The sequence below is a fragment of the Cavia porcellus genome, unplaced genomic scaffold (genome assembly GCF_034190915.1).
Source record: "Cavia porcellus strain 051 isolate PalLab524CR breed Dunkin Hartley unplaced genomic scaffold, mCavPor4.1 scaffold_5, whole genome shotgun sequence".
Lineage (NCBI taxonomy): Eukaryota > Metazoa > Chordata > Mammalia > Rodentia > Caviidae > Cavia > Cavia porcellus.
Window position 1 is genome coordinate 58,922,570 of NW_026947488.1, and position 14,719 is coordinate 58,937,288.

A 14,719-nucleotide genomic window follows, 5' to 3' on the forward strand; every position below is an offset into this window, starting at 1 on the left:
GGAACAAGAGAGGCAGAAGGGAAAAAGGAAAGGGAAAAGTAAAACAAATGAGAAAAGAAGAAAAGAATCAAGTTAAATCATGTACGGGTACAAATTTTCTATGATGAATGTGATCATTATGTATATCTAAAATATACCAAGAAAACCTGATTGGAAAAGAAACAAACAATGTGTTCATACACTGGAGGGTGCTACACTATGTGGTAAGGTCCAGGGGTACCAAAAATTCTAAGGAACAGTCATGCAAGTATCCCACATTCTACATGGTTTTCTAATGTCCTATAACAAAACTATGTAGAAATAGATAGTATCAGATAATCTCTTCAAGACAGTCTGGTCCTAGATCCTGGAAGGGCATGCTTAGGATACCATTTTTGTTTTTTTGTTTTTTTTTGCTACCAGGGATCGAACTCACGACCACACACTTGCAAGGCAGGTGCTTATGCTACTGAGCTAAATCCCTGGCCCTAGGACACTTTTATTTGAGAATGGATTATCCAAGCAAACACATAAATATTGTAACCCTGAATATTAAAAGGTTGCCTTTTAACATCTACTACATTTGAGAAATCTATTTCAAGAATAGACTTTTTATTTTGTTTCGGTGGTACTGGGAATCAAACCCAGGGGCACTCTACACCGAGACACATCATTTTTGAGAGAGTTTCGCTAAGTTCCTCGGGCTTATCTCAAACTTCTGATCCTTCTGCCTTGACCGCCTCAGCAGCTAGGACTGCAGACATGCCATCCTGCTTGGCTTTCAAAAAAAATTTAATGCAAACTTTAATATAATTGAACAGTTAAATTCTACTTAGGAATTACAACAAAAAATTTATTTTTTTAATACTAAAAGGACTGGGGCATTTAAAATCTTATGAAACACATCCTCCAGAGGGTTACTATGAAAAAGAAAAAAGATAATGCTCAGCCACCCATAATAAAAATGTAGTGATAAGTAACTACACAATTATGGATACTACAAATAGATAATATAAATAAGATCACTAGCCCACAACATAAGCATTAAACACAAATGCTTGTAAGTATTATGGATTAATTTTATTGCTATATTCTCCTGGCCCAATTTCTTTATCAAGTAGATAACTAACTGAAATAAAATCAAAGGGGAAGATAAAAAACTAAGTATTTCTTAAACTCTCAGCTATAAAGCCAACCACTACCTATGGACAGCTGGACACTAGCGATCAACAGAGAGAGAAAGCAAGTCTCTCCCAACCTCTAACTAGGGAGCATCTCTAGCTTCCGCTCTCCAGTTAACAGTAGAGCCAACAGACTAGGTCATTAAGTCTTAAAAATGACACAAATTAGCCAGGGGCACCGACAGTTGCAACTGTTAAAAAGACTGAGGCAGCATCTGAATATCACAGCAAGACCCTGTGTCTGTCTGTCTGACTTTCCGCAGTGCTGGGCATGGAACCTAGAGCCTCATGAAAAGTAGGCAAGTGCCCTATCACTGAGCTACATCATCGGCTCAAACCCTTCTCTAAAGGGAAAAAAAAAAGATACAAATTAAACCATGCTGAAAACAGACCATCTTCATTGAGAAGGGCCCTGGAGTACCTGGTAGTACACAGAGAGCAGCTCTAAGCTGAAAATCATTAATGTAAAAATAAGCTTAATCTCAGTCCCGGTGGATTACTGGACTAGAAACTCTAAATACAGGAACTGTGAACTCTACCTATCATTCATGAATCCCAAGTGGAACAAACAGGTTCTCAAATATTTGCTAAACATACCCTAAGATACACATAGACGAATGGATAAATCAAAGGGCATTTTCAAAGGATACGGTAAGTTAAACTGGACTGGAGAGATTTTACTGACAGCATTACAAATTAAAAGGCAAAAGTACATGCACCCTTGGGAATGCCCACAGTGACTCCGGGCTTACCTGTAATCGGCCCCCAGAGAGGCGGCGATGCCATTGAGCTCACTCTGCTTCTTCCCCAGCTTTTTACTCACACACACCACGGCCTTGTGCAGTGGCTTCCGAGCTTCCTCCTGGGAACAAAGCCAAAAACGAAAAGCAAAACAGATCAGACGCTGTTGTTTGGAGTGTTTTAACTAAGATTTCCTTTCTACACAGTAAGAGATCGCATCTACCTTTTCTGTCTGGGTATTCTTCAGTTGAGGGCTGGCAGAAAGAGCAACAGCATTTCGAGAGCTGTTCGCCACAGCAAGTTTCAGATTCCTGACAATGACTTCAGAGAGCGGCGGACTCAGGTTCCTCTTCTGTTTGCTGGGACCTCCTGGTGTTTCCAAGGCTGCAAGTGCATCCTATGTATTTGAAAGAGAAGAAAAGTTGGTGGGAAGGGGTAGAGGTGGTGAAGGAGAAAAGGGAGAAAGGAGGGAGAGAAGGCAGCAGATAAGAAAGGAAAGGGAAGGGATGGTCAAGGCCACAAAAACAGGAGGAACTCCTCAAAATTAATGTTACAGAGTTAATCACCTCGTTTTCACCCAAACAACAAACAGAATAAATTATAACTTATACCTGTATATGATGAAGAAAAAATAAACCCCTACTGTTCATGCCACATTTACCCGAATCTTCAAAGTTAAAGGAACAGTTAAAATAAAGGACACAAAAACAATATACAGCACGAAACACACAAAGATGTATATAAATAATACATTATAAGTCAAGAGAGTCAGATTCAGCTGAGACTTGTGAAAAATCTTCAACTGTGTAAAATATTTTCCTGTTCCCAAAGCACCCACGGGCCCCTCCTCAGAGAAGCCACTGCCCAAGTGGCTGCCTATTATCTTCACATCTACACATACGTGCCTCCCACACACCAGAACACATTTAATCTGCTCCCAATAATGAAGTTTAGAGTAATAATGTTTTGCTGGTATGCCGATGCAACAAATACATGCATACCATTTTGCATATCATAGAATAAAGGAAACCTTTTAAGCCAAACATTATGTACCAACACTGACATTCTCATGAGCAAAATAGGAGTTTCTCTACACATGATAGCATGGGAAACAGACTTGAAGACAAAGAAACATTCACTGAAATAAGGGCATTTTATAACACAAAAACCTGCATTCTGACTGACATTATGTTGAGTATTAGTGCACCAATTAACACAGTAACTGCTTAAAAAAACCCTGTGAGCAATCAAGAGAAAGAGAATCACATCAGTAAGAAACGTTAAAACAAGGTAGGTGAATTGGACAAAAAAAATTAAATATTTAAGCAATGTAAACAATAAATCAGATCTTTGGATATACACGGGGTGATCAACAGTGTGTTTAAATTAGAAAAACTGTATAATAATAAACCATACCCTGCCGCTGATGATCACTACCCCCAACATTCCCCCTGGCTCTCACACCCTCTTGGCCCACCCTTTCTGAGGCAGTGCTGGAAGGCCTCTTCCACATACCCAAAAATAAGGTGACTGCAGCCATCGCGTGCCATCCAACAGAAGTCAGACTCACAAAAACACGGTGGGCATGACTGCCTACCCTGTTCACTGGACCTGACACATGACCTCTGGTTCCGCCTCAAAGTTAATGACCACAAAAGGTAAATGTTTTAAGCAATTTAGAAAATTAAGGCAGCCATAAAAGCACAGCTACAGATACTCACAAAAGAGGAATTCTGGAACTTCAGAAAGGGGCAAAAACGATGGGAAAAGTGTGTCTGAAGCAGAGAATTTTGAGGGGGATTCATGACAATGTGTATTTTCCTGTAATAAACTTTTTAAAACTTTAAACACTCATCATACTTTTCAATCACACCTGATATACTTTTTCGGACATACACCAAACATTATACCCTCAGGTAGACATTATAACATCTTCTCAAAGAATGTTCTTTGAACAGTTCATCAACTATCAGAGCATAAAACATTGTAAGTTCTGTCAAGTAAAAACAGTATAATGCTCTAAGTATAATGCAACAGAACTAAAAATTAAAAAACAAAGAAGTCCTTTGAGATGAAAATTAGAAGACTAATGAAAACACTACACGTTTAAAGAGGACAGTACATGAGTATTTTATTCCACTTTACTTTTATAATTTTTTAGTTAAAATTGTTTCCAAGTAAAAAGTCAGAAAATAACTGATACAGTATTAACAGTGTGCAAGGATGACCACTAGATACTCTTAATAAACCTATAGTGGAGGCATCACCTAGTATTTGGGGGGCAAACAGTTTTTAATTTTCTATTAACAGGAAACTATAACCCAGTAACTTCCTATCTAGGTATACATCAAACTACACATGCATACGTAAGACATGGAAAATGTTCGGAGTGACATAATTTTATAAGAATAAAAACCTGCTAACCACCTAAATGCTCATCCCCTGTATAGTAACAGAAATGCTAAGTTGTGTACATCCATATAACTAAGTAAGTAACATAGTCACAACATGGACACATGACACAACATGGACAAATACCTACATGAGAGAGAACAGAAACAACACAGCAGACTCAATATGTATGCTGCCATTTAAAGTCAGAAATAAGTATAATGAAACTATAGTGTGAGAAGCAAGTGTCACCTCTTATGAAAGAGGGAGAAAGCAATAGTGAGAAAAAAGCAAAATGGATTCCCAACACTGCTATTCAATTAGTAATATACTTACTGTTGTTTTTTTTCATTTTGTTTGCTGTAATGAGGGCTGAACCCAGGATCTTTACATTGAGCTACCCCGCCAGCCCCCAGCCCTCAGCCCTTTTAATTTTGAAAGAGGGTCTCACTAAGTTGCTAAATTGTCCCAGGCTGAGTTTGAGCTTGTAATTCTATCTCAGCCTCCCAGAGTGATGAGATTACAGAACCAGGCCCAGCATTAATGTGTGCCAGAGAAAAAATTAATTTTAAGAGGTAATTTTTTATTTTTGAGGCCCAAAAAATGGATAATTCTGTGATCATTCCAGGGTCACATCTACATTTTAAGTAAAGAATTCAATATACCATAGCACATCAGTTTGACAAACCAATGATTATAACTGAAAACTTTACATACTACCACAAATGAGAAAAAGGCAGGAGAGGAGATTCTGTACAATAAACTAGAATTCTAAACAAATCTTTAAATGTGTTTTTTAGGGTTTTTGTTTGTTTTGCTTTTTGCTTTTTTTTTTTTTGCTTTCTGTAGTGAGACTACTTCACAACTATAACTTTTACTCAAGGTATCCATAAAAGAATGGTCTAAATGGCTGGAAACATTGTAACTATTTTTTCTTTTGCCTACTATCTCATGTTCAAAGGGACTATGCCATGGGACTATTGAGGATTCTATCTATGATTTTACAGACAAAAATAATGGAAGGCAAAAAAGTTAACTTGTTTTAAAAGGCAACAAGAGGAAAAAAAGCCCATTCCAGAACTCACAGGTCCCAAAGCAGGGATTTCCCTTTATCTCTGAAAACAGGAGAAGCAAAAATGTTACCCTTAGTATAAAATGTTACTTCAAAAGAGATTTCATGTGCATGCTCTGAATTCTGAGTTTGTTACACTAAAGACTTTTCTCCATGTTAGTCACTGCAATTATTTAAAGATAAAGACATAAAATTAGCTTGGAAAAAGCTTTCCTGGGTATCAATAAATACTAATATTTTGAAGATGAATTACCTGTAAACTTTACAATAAGTCTGCACTAAAGCACACTAACAAAACTTATTAAAATGCTGCTTCTTAATTATGCTATTTCTAAACATCTAGAGATCAATTACTGTAATATCAATAGATCACGGGCATAGTAATTTTGTGAAGTTTCATAGATAAAGAAACCATAGGCAATGGTTTGAACAGCAACTTGAAAAGCCAAAACTTACTAAGAAAAAGTGAAGAAAATCCTCCTTGGGAAATAAAAGAAAACATTTGAAAAGGTTACATTAGCCTTTGATTTGCAAATGAATTTTTCAGGAAGGATGCCAGAACACACTACTCCATCAAACAAACAAACAGAGTCAACTCATCTCCTCTACGGGAAATGATCGAAAAGAAAGGTGAGGCTGAGGACACCTTCAGAAAGCAAGCCCTAGGTACACTCGTGGAGTCTGTGTATCCACGGGAACGTGTTCACATTATCTTTACAGCTGAAGAAATCATTTTATCACGCTCTGTAACTTGATTCTTAAAATAAACCTGTCCATTTTTAGGACAAATACTACCTTCTTTATATGAAAGAAGAAAGTGATACTCAGATAGGTTAAATGAACTGCCTAGAGAAGTGATGGCGAACCTTCTAGAACTTTCAGTTGTATAGCCCACTGTGGCACACATACAGTATGTTTGCCACCACTGGTCTAGAATTATACAATTCATAACAGATTAGGACTTAAACCAGGATGTCCTGATATCATACCATACATATGGATAGCTGCTACCTAAAACTTGAGTTCTGAATTCATTATAAGAATAAAGACTTGAGTATTCAATACTATAAACCTACCTAACATCTCCAGGAAATCTATTACAACAAACTTTGCAGAATTTGAGGCTTTTACTTTATAAACTATAAAACTGTAACCCTAGGACTACCTTTAAACCTTACCTTCACATCAAAGGAAGGCTTGAAGAGCTTGTCCTTAGACAGAAACTTTGATGGTGTGTCCAGGTGTACCGAGGGCTCCTTCTGAAGTGGCTTTCCTACTGCTGGGGCGGCAGGAGCCTGCCCGGTGTGCTGTGACAGCACAGTACGGAAAGCCTTGCTCTGAAAGCAGTTCATATCCAAAGGTGTGACGGCCATTTTTCTGAAAGGTTCCCTATGCATGGCAGGATGCACTGTATCTGGATTCAGAGTCTCTCCATTTGTTATTTTAGTTTCCAGTCTTTGTTCTAAGATTTAAAATGAAAGGAAACAAGTATGAGCCACTAATACCCACTTGTTTGCCTCTAAAGAAGCACACAAAAAGTGATGTTCTTATATTGCACTGGTACAGTTTTTTCTGATTCTATTTATTAAATTTACTTACTTACTTTTTTATTTTTTGAGAGAGGGACTCGCTAGGTAGTTCAACTGGCCTTAAATTCACTATGTAGCCCAGGTTGGCCTTGAACTCAGGGACCCTCCTGCCTCAGTATCCGAAGTGCTGAGATCATAGGCATGTGCCATCACACCCAGCAACCTCACTGGTAGTTTTTTATGTCAAGTCTCAGAATATGTTACACCACAAAGTTATACTCCTAGTCTTTCAGGAAGAAGCCAGGTAATGTGTCGAAATACACACTGCATTGGAAAAGCATTAACTAAAACAAAAGATAAACAGAACTTCCTATTTTGTTGAACACTACAATCTTCTCAATAAACCCACTTGCCATAATTGCATCAGTAAATGTCAATTTAGTCAATGGAAGAATTTTTAAAAAATTGGGATATAGCTAAGTAGCAGAGCCTAGCATGAGCCAGGCTCTGGGTTCCATCTCCTATATTACAAAGAACAAAAAGAACAAACATGTCAACTACAGTCAAGTTTTTGGAAAGTCCACCAAGAAATTTTAATATGACCTACACTTTACTTGTGTGTCCATCATAAATTCTCATTCTAGTTGGTACATACCTAATAGCTCTGAGAAGTGTTCCCAAGCTACTGAGCTGTCCTTTAAGCTTGCCCACGACGTCATTACCTAGAGGTCATCTGTGTCATCCCCCTGCCTCTTTTCACCTTTTCTCACAACTGAATATAAGAATGAAACCTTCTAAATGACTACTCCATGCTAGACCTGATGCTACAGAATGGAAATACAGAATCACAGGACATGCATGTGCCTTGCTTTTACAGAGCTTACAGTTCAGTGAAGAGACACAAAAGTACTGGCAAAAGAATCACCTAAGAGCAAAACAAAATGTTTTGGTGTGGATTTTTTTTTTTTTTTTTTTTTTTTTGTCTTTTGGAGACAGGATCTCACACTATTTAATTCAGGCTGAACTTGAGTTCACTTTGTAGCCCAGGCTGGCCTGAACTCACAGAGATCCTCCTGCCTCAGTCTCTGAAGTGCTGGAATTACAGGCATGTGCCACTACATCCAGCAAAACAAAGTTTTGGCACAACTAAGGTAGTGCTTCCCTGGGGGCTCAATCACCAGCACTGCAAAAAAAAAAAAAAACACGAAAGAGCCAGTGACCATGAAATGGTTTCAATATAATATACAAAAGCCCAAAGAAAAGTAGGAAAAGAGAGCACATTTAAATGGTAAGCACATATCACAGAAGGAATGAACAGTAAAGAGGACAAAAGCTCACACCCCTTTCATCCTCAAACTCCAAGAACCTCCAACATTCCTGACACTGGTTTGCACCCACTAGCTTTCAGATAGTACTTATGGTTGACAGTACAATACAAATTACGCACTTGTGGTACAGATACACATTCATTTTGCCATCCAGTATCAACTGCTCATTAGTGATTTACTGCACCCAAAATGAAAGGCAGAAATAAACAATCTTTTCTAAAGCAAGCTTTGGAACATGCATATCTCAAGTATCAACTAATAAAGTGCATATATGGAATAAAATAAAATAACCTTCTGTAGATGAATTTTCAATCAGAAAATGGCTTTCATCTGCTCTCTTTCCCATCTTAGCAGTTTCCAACAGCCAGGTGATAGTGACTGCAGGTAAATTCCACTTCTTTGCAGCTTCATATTTAGAACCAACTGGTTCTTTCAGTATAAGATGTGTACTAGCAAGCATGCCTTTCTTTGTGTTGGATTTGCGAACAAAGTACTCTTGAACACTGAAATTTATATTTAAAGAAAAGCAAATAGTCATACATACAATTATCCAGTAAACTAAGAACAAAGTTTTTAAGTTACTTAAGTCTGAGAAAACATACTGAGTAAAAATTGGCAAGTTCTATATGAAATTAGGTGAGTCTCCTTACAAGGACTTACTCTTAGAATAAAAATACAATGCTATACCAATTAAACTTCCTACAAACATAAAGTTAGACTCTTAAGACAAAGCACAGTATTAGTCATTAATAGGTCATTAACAACCTTTTTTTTTGAACCGGGGATCAAATTCACAACCTCACACTTGCCACTGAGCTCCATCTGCCCCCACACCCACCTTTTTCTTCCTGAAAGCAGACATGGAGCAAAGCACATAAATAACATTGTATTTTTTTCACACTGTAATTTTCCCAAATATTTTCACACATAATCTTAATTGGCTCTCTCAAGTTCATGAAATATCATGACTGCATAGAGTTGGTAAAAATATTAAGTGACTTGCCCAGGAGCCCATGATAAACAGAGAATATGGGGCAGAAGCACAAGTTCAACAGTTGGGAAGAAACAGACTTCAGTCTTTTCTAACTCCTGGACCTTACATTCTAGTTCAGGGGTGGTGAACCTGTGTATCCTGCAATAGGCTGTCTGCATTACTGCAAGCTCTAAGAGGCTCAGCATCACCATCCTAGTTCCTAACTTTTAAAGCAGTTTTTAATCTGCTAAGTCTTTCCTAGTACTTTTATAGTTCTTTTTACATTTAACCCACTGATCCCATACTTTGCTATGAAACATGGCTCCAACTTTATTGAATACTAGCCTTCTTAATCATTTGAAGTGTCATTATCATAAGATGGCTTATTAGGTTTACCACTAAAATTTGTTCATTCACTGACATTTTTATTTATGATCAGTTTTTGAGAGATTTTACATACTGCAGTGTAGTAACTGTTAGGACTAGCCCCAGTTATTCCATCTCAGGGTTTTCATGACTTTCCTGCTTACTAATCTTTCCACATAAATTTTGGAATTAGTTTGGTTTGCGTCTACCCTAAAAATACTTCAATAGCAGTCACAGCTCATCCATGGTTTCAGTGCCCCAAAGTGTAGTCTGAAAATATTAAGTAGAAAAATCCCCAAATAAACAATTCCTAGGTTTTGACCTGCGCACCAATCTGAGGAATGTGATGAAATCTCAGTCCAACTGCCCACCCAGGATGTGAATCTCTGCTTTGTCCAGCACACTCACACGGCAAATGCCACCTGCTCATCAGTCACCTGGTAGCTGGTCAGAAATCAGAGTGACTATGGAGGACCACATGCATGCTCATGCCAGAATCCAGTCAGATAATGTTTTATTATAGTTGTTACAACAGCTCTATTTTCTTGTTGTTGTTAATCTGTTTTTGTTTCTTCATTGTTGTCTGCTTGCTTTTGGAGACATGGTCCTGAGTTGTATATTCTAGGCTCCTCAATCCTCCTGCCTCAGCCTCCCACAGCTGGCTTGCTGTTAATCTCTTGCTGGGCCTAATTTACACTGCACATTTAACTTTATCCTAAGAACATACGAGTTTCAACTATCCTACAGGGGTCTGAGAATACATCCTCAAAGGATAAGGGAGGACTACTGTATTTTTTACTGGGATCATGTTAATTTTATACATTCATAAAGAGGATAAAGGTGTGATTATTTGTCTTCTTTTCCAGGAACATACAGATTCTGTCTACTGTTACAAATATGTTTTATTTTCCTTGAAAACTTTTTGCAAGTTTTCAATAGCCCTTCCAAGTTTCATATAATATGCCCTTTTCCCCCACTGGTGGTTCTACCTCGCTGTTAATATGAAGGCCATGGATTTCTGTGTATTAATTTTCTGCACTGCCACTGCACTGAATTCTTCTGAGCACTGCATTAGTTATATCCAGTGGAGTCTGATGTCACGTTTGTTGTTATTTTCTGCGATTTCAGTCTTATAAAAAATTTACTGCTCAATTAAAATACAGAACATAATACAGCTTAGCGAATAAACCCTTATATCCTCACCCTATGTCAAGACAGAACCTGCTGGCCACCTCGAATCCCTCCAGTGTGCCATACAACTGCCTTTCCTCCATCTTAATGGTAAGCATTACAATTCACCAATCACATCCTGAGTCATTTCACGTTTTAGCTTACAGGTTCCCCGCACACCTCTCTCCCTTCATGTATATTAACTGAAGACCCTGGAGTATTTATACCACAGAATTTATTTTATAAGCAATTCTAAAATCCAAGCAAGTCTAGATTTTGCTGATTTATTACTGTAAAGTAATTAAACATGTGCTTCTTATGACATTCTTCAAAATAAAAGGCTAGTTCCGAAGGTGGCCAGTTACCTTAGATTCTGCAGTACCATTGTGCAGTCATGATTTCCACATTATGTGATGTATTTTAATCCAGTGCAGTTACTACCCATTTTGTTTTTTGGTGCTGGGAACTGAACTCACAACCTCACACATGCTAGGTAAGCACTGTCCGCTGAGTGACAGCTCCAGCCCAGCAGTTACTACCTTGTAACAATACCTAAGTTTTCCTGTATTAGATAAGTGGAGATATTTTTGATATCACCCTCCTTAGTAGTCTTTGATAATATCCTTGCTCTCCAGCCTGCCAAAATGTTCCAGGTTCACTTACGTACTTTCTCCACTCAAATCTGTAATGAACCATTTGTTTAAGCTTTAGTTTTAGTGGGAAGTAACACTGCTACTATTGAGTTGGTAAATATTTCTAGGCTTATAAATGGTTCTTCTTTGAACCAAGAGCTAATAAAAAGTTTTTAATTCTTTGCATTTCCTTCCATTTTTGTCTTATGAATGATGTCACTCTGGTACATGTATGAGGCATGAACAAAATATCATGAAAAAGGACTTTTTCAGAATCTCTTTTGAAGGCAGCGTGAACAACAGGAAATGTGCTTAAAATAAAGAGTATCCTAGGGGCTGGGGATTTAGCTCAGCAGCATAAGCGCCTGCCTTGCTAGCAGGCAGTCATGAGTTTGATCCCTGGCACCGGTAAAAATACAAAAATACAAAAAAATAAATAAATAAAGAGTATCCTGAGGGGAATTATTTCTAGTAATGTATGTTTTAGTGTAATAAAAAAGCAAAAAAATTAAGACTTTTTTCAATCATAGTGTAATACATTTTATCTTCAATGTAAATAGCATTATTTGTTTTTCTTAATTACGTCTGATATAAATTCTGATTTGTCCACCATTCTTCCACAATATTGAGTCATTTTTTCATTAAAAGTAATTGAATTTTACTTTATGATCTAATCGAAAAGTATTTTACTATTAATGTAGAGCTTAATTCATATTTATTTATATTAACGGTTTTCTACTTTCATCTTGTTTTTTGTAGGGGATACTGGGGATTAAACATAAGGCCCTGTATATGCTAGTCAAATCCTCTATCACTGACCTATATCCCGAGGGTCTTCTCCCACTTCTAACATTTTGTGACAGGACCTTGCTAAACTGTCCAGACTAGTCTCAATCCTGCAATTCTCCTGCTTCAGCCTCCCAAATAACTAGGATTGTACCACATCCAGGTGCTTCTTTTTTTAAATAGCCATCATCTGTTGATAAATTAGGACTGGGCTAATACGGATTTTGGAAGTAACTTAAATTCATTTTCTTGCATTAACAGTATTCCCTGTTCCTGCTTACTACTTGCATTTCTGGCTGAAAACAAGGGAAACACTGAAAGCATACTACAAGATGAATAAAGAAGTCCATATGGTGCCCGGAAAGGGTTAGTGCTTAGATAAGCACCACTCACTAACACACATGTACCAGCATTAAACAGTCCCCTTCCTGATTGCCAAGCCAATAAATACAGCATTGAAGCACAGTTTGCTTTTTTTTTTTTTTATTTCCACAGAGGGTCTCATTATGTAGTCCAGGCTGGCCTCAAATTCATTATGTAGCCCAGGTTGATCTCAAACTTTTGATTCTCCTGCCTCGGCATCCCAAATATCAGGATCAGAAGTGCGCATCACATCTGGTCAATGCCCACAGTCTCATATGTTACCCAGACACACAGGCTCACCGCATCCTGCTCTCTGTCGCTGTGAGCCAGACACATACACTATTCTTAACTCATAAATACAATAAAATACCTGGCCAGATTCTAATTACAATGCTTTCTAGTAAAGTCAAAGCAAATTAAAAAGCACACAACAGCAGGCACACTAAAGCCGTTCCATACCTTGCTCCAAGGTGATTTGCTAAGAATATCAAAGAATCTTTCTCTGCTCCAACACACTGGCTGAATGAAATGACACAATCCTCTAAAGGAGTCATTCCTGTCATTACTGGGACTGGTGCGAAGAGAGGATTTGACTTTGGATCAACTAAAGTCTGATAGTCTATACAAGTAACCTTTTTAAAAACAAGAAAAACAGTAAAGTCAACCTAGATGAAGAAACTAATGGTTAACACTGGTTCAATTACAGTACCAATTTTAATGTAATATAAATGTATGTATGCTCATTTTCAATATAATTAAAATAACATTTAAAGAAAAATACAGACATCAATTCATTTCATTCAGATATTAAAATCACATAGATTATTGTAGTTTTTTTCAAAATCAACTGTTTCCAATGTATTAGTTTGTCATTTTTTCCACCTCTCTCTCTCTCTAAGACAGGGTCTCACCATGTAGTAGAGGCTGGCCTTGAACTTGCTATGTATTCCAGGCTGGCCTCAAACTCACAGTGATTCTACTGCACAAGCCTCTCAAGTGCTGGGATTAAAGGCATAGGCTACTATGCCCAGGTTTTCATCTTAATTCCTGACATGTTGAAAAAACGTATCTTGGTTGTGAGAAAAGATAAATAGTATGAGATGACCCAGAGTGGCTTGCTAAGGGGCAGGCATGGTGGTGCATACCTTTAATCCCTGCACTAAGGAGGCTTAGGCAGAAGGACTGCCAGGAATTCGAGGCCAGCCTGGCCTACACAATGAGTTTAAGGCCAGCCTGAATTATAGTGAGACCCTGGCTTAAAAAAAGTTTCTGCAATTTCTGGGACAGTAATCTCCACGCCACCAGGATCAGGACAAGAGGTCTATGCAATTTCATATTTTAAACATTTCCTTTGCTAAGAGCAAAAGGCAGATAATACTAAAATCTAAATGGCAATTTGCACAAGCTAAACTGCCTAAGAATGAAACATTAACACTCTTGGTATTCATTCAAACATTCTTCAATACTGCATTCTGACAATGTTGTCTTACCAGCCATGTGTTTGTAACAACCTCTCCCACAGTTGCCTCTACTTCACATCCCAGCAAAGGTACCACAGCATAATCGGCAATGACTCTGCTAGGACGGGATACAATCTTTCCAGCATATTCTCTTATGATGCTTGCAATACTGCATTCATTTTCATGACTAAAACCCAAAATAAGGAAACTCTTTTGGCTAAATAAGCCTTCCTCAGTAATTGTAGAACCATCAGGGATGCAACGACTGACAGAAGACTGATTCTCTTCTTGTAGAGAAATGTGCGTAGAATCATTAAAGGGCTCAACATGAGTAGAACCATTACAGTGCCCAATGTCAGACTCTGCAGTCTCGGACTTGTTAGCTTCCACTGGAAGAGAAAAATAATTCTCTGATAGATAATTTATCTTAGGGTTGAAGTTCATTTCCAAGCAAAGACAGTAACAAAACAAGTCTGATCATTTGGAGGCTTGTCCAATTAAGGCTTAAATGTACACAAGGAAGAAGGGGTGTGGATCTACACCGTCTTCAGGGTTACCGGGAACATGATCAGTATCCCACCTTCCAGTAGGAAGCATGTTAGTTGTATGTATCCCTAGTACGCTAGAAATGAATAAGCTGAAAGTTATGATGCTCTTATAGGCATATCTTAGCTTCAAAATTCATTTAGATAATTTAAGAGGAGCACTGAGAAAGAAAAAACAGAATTAACAGGCCCAAGGAGTATAA

The 14,719-nt window shown here is 37.8% G+C and overlaps 1 protein-coding gene across 5 annotated transcripts in view; it reads right to left on the reverse strand.

Annotated features, from left to right (window-relative positions):
* The window catches only part of Topbp1 (DNA topoisomerase II binding protein 1), a 59,056-nt gene that overhangs the window by 20,939 nt on the left and 23,398 nt on the right, over window positions 1-14,719 (reverse strand). For all 5 annotated transcript variants that reach the window (XM_063249016.1, XM_063249015.1, XM_063249014.1 and 2 more), the window contains 6 exons: window positions 14,002-14,360; window positions 12,971-13,143; window positions 8,513-8,724; window positions 6,543-6,826; window positions 2,125-2,298; window positions 1,913-2,022 (listed from right to left, as the gene is read on the reverse strand). In XM_063249016.1, the coding sequence (XP_063105086.1) occupies window positions 1,913-2,022; window positions 2,125-2,298; window positions 6,543-6,826; window positions 8,513-8,724; window positions 12,971-13,143; window positions 14,002-14,360 (1,312 nt within the window). The remainder of the gene's footprint in view (window positions 1-1,912; window positions 2,023-2,124; window positions 2,299-6,542; window positions 6,827-8,512; window positions 8,725-12,970; window positions 13,144-14,001; window positions 14,361-14,719) is intronic.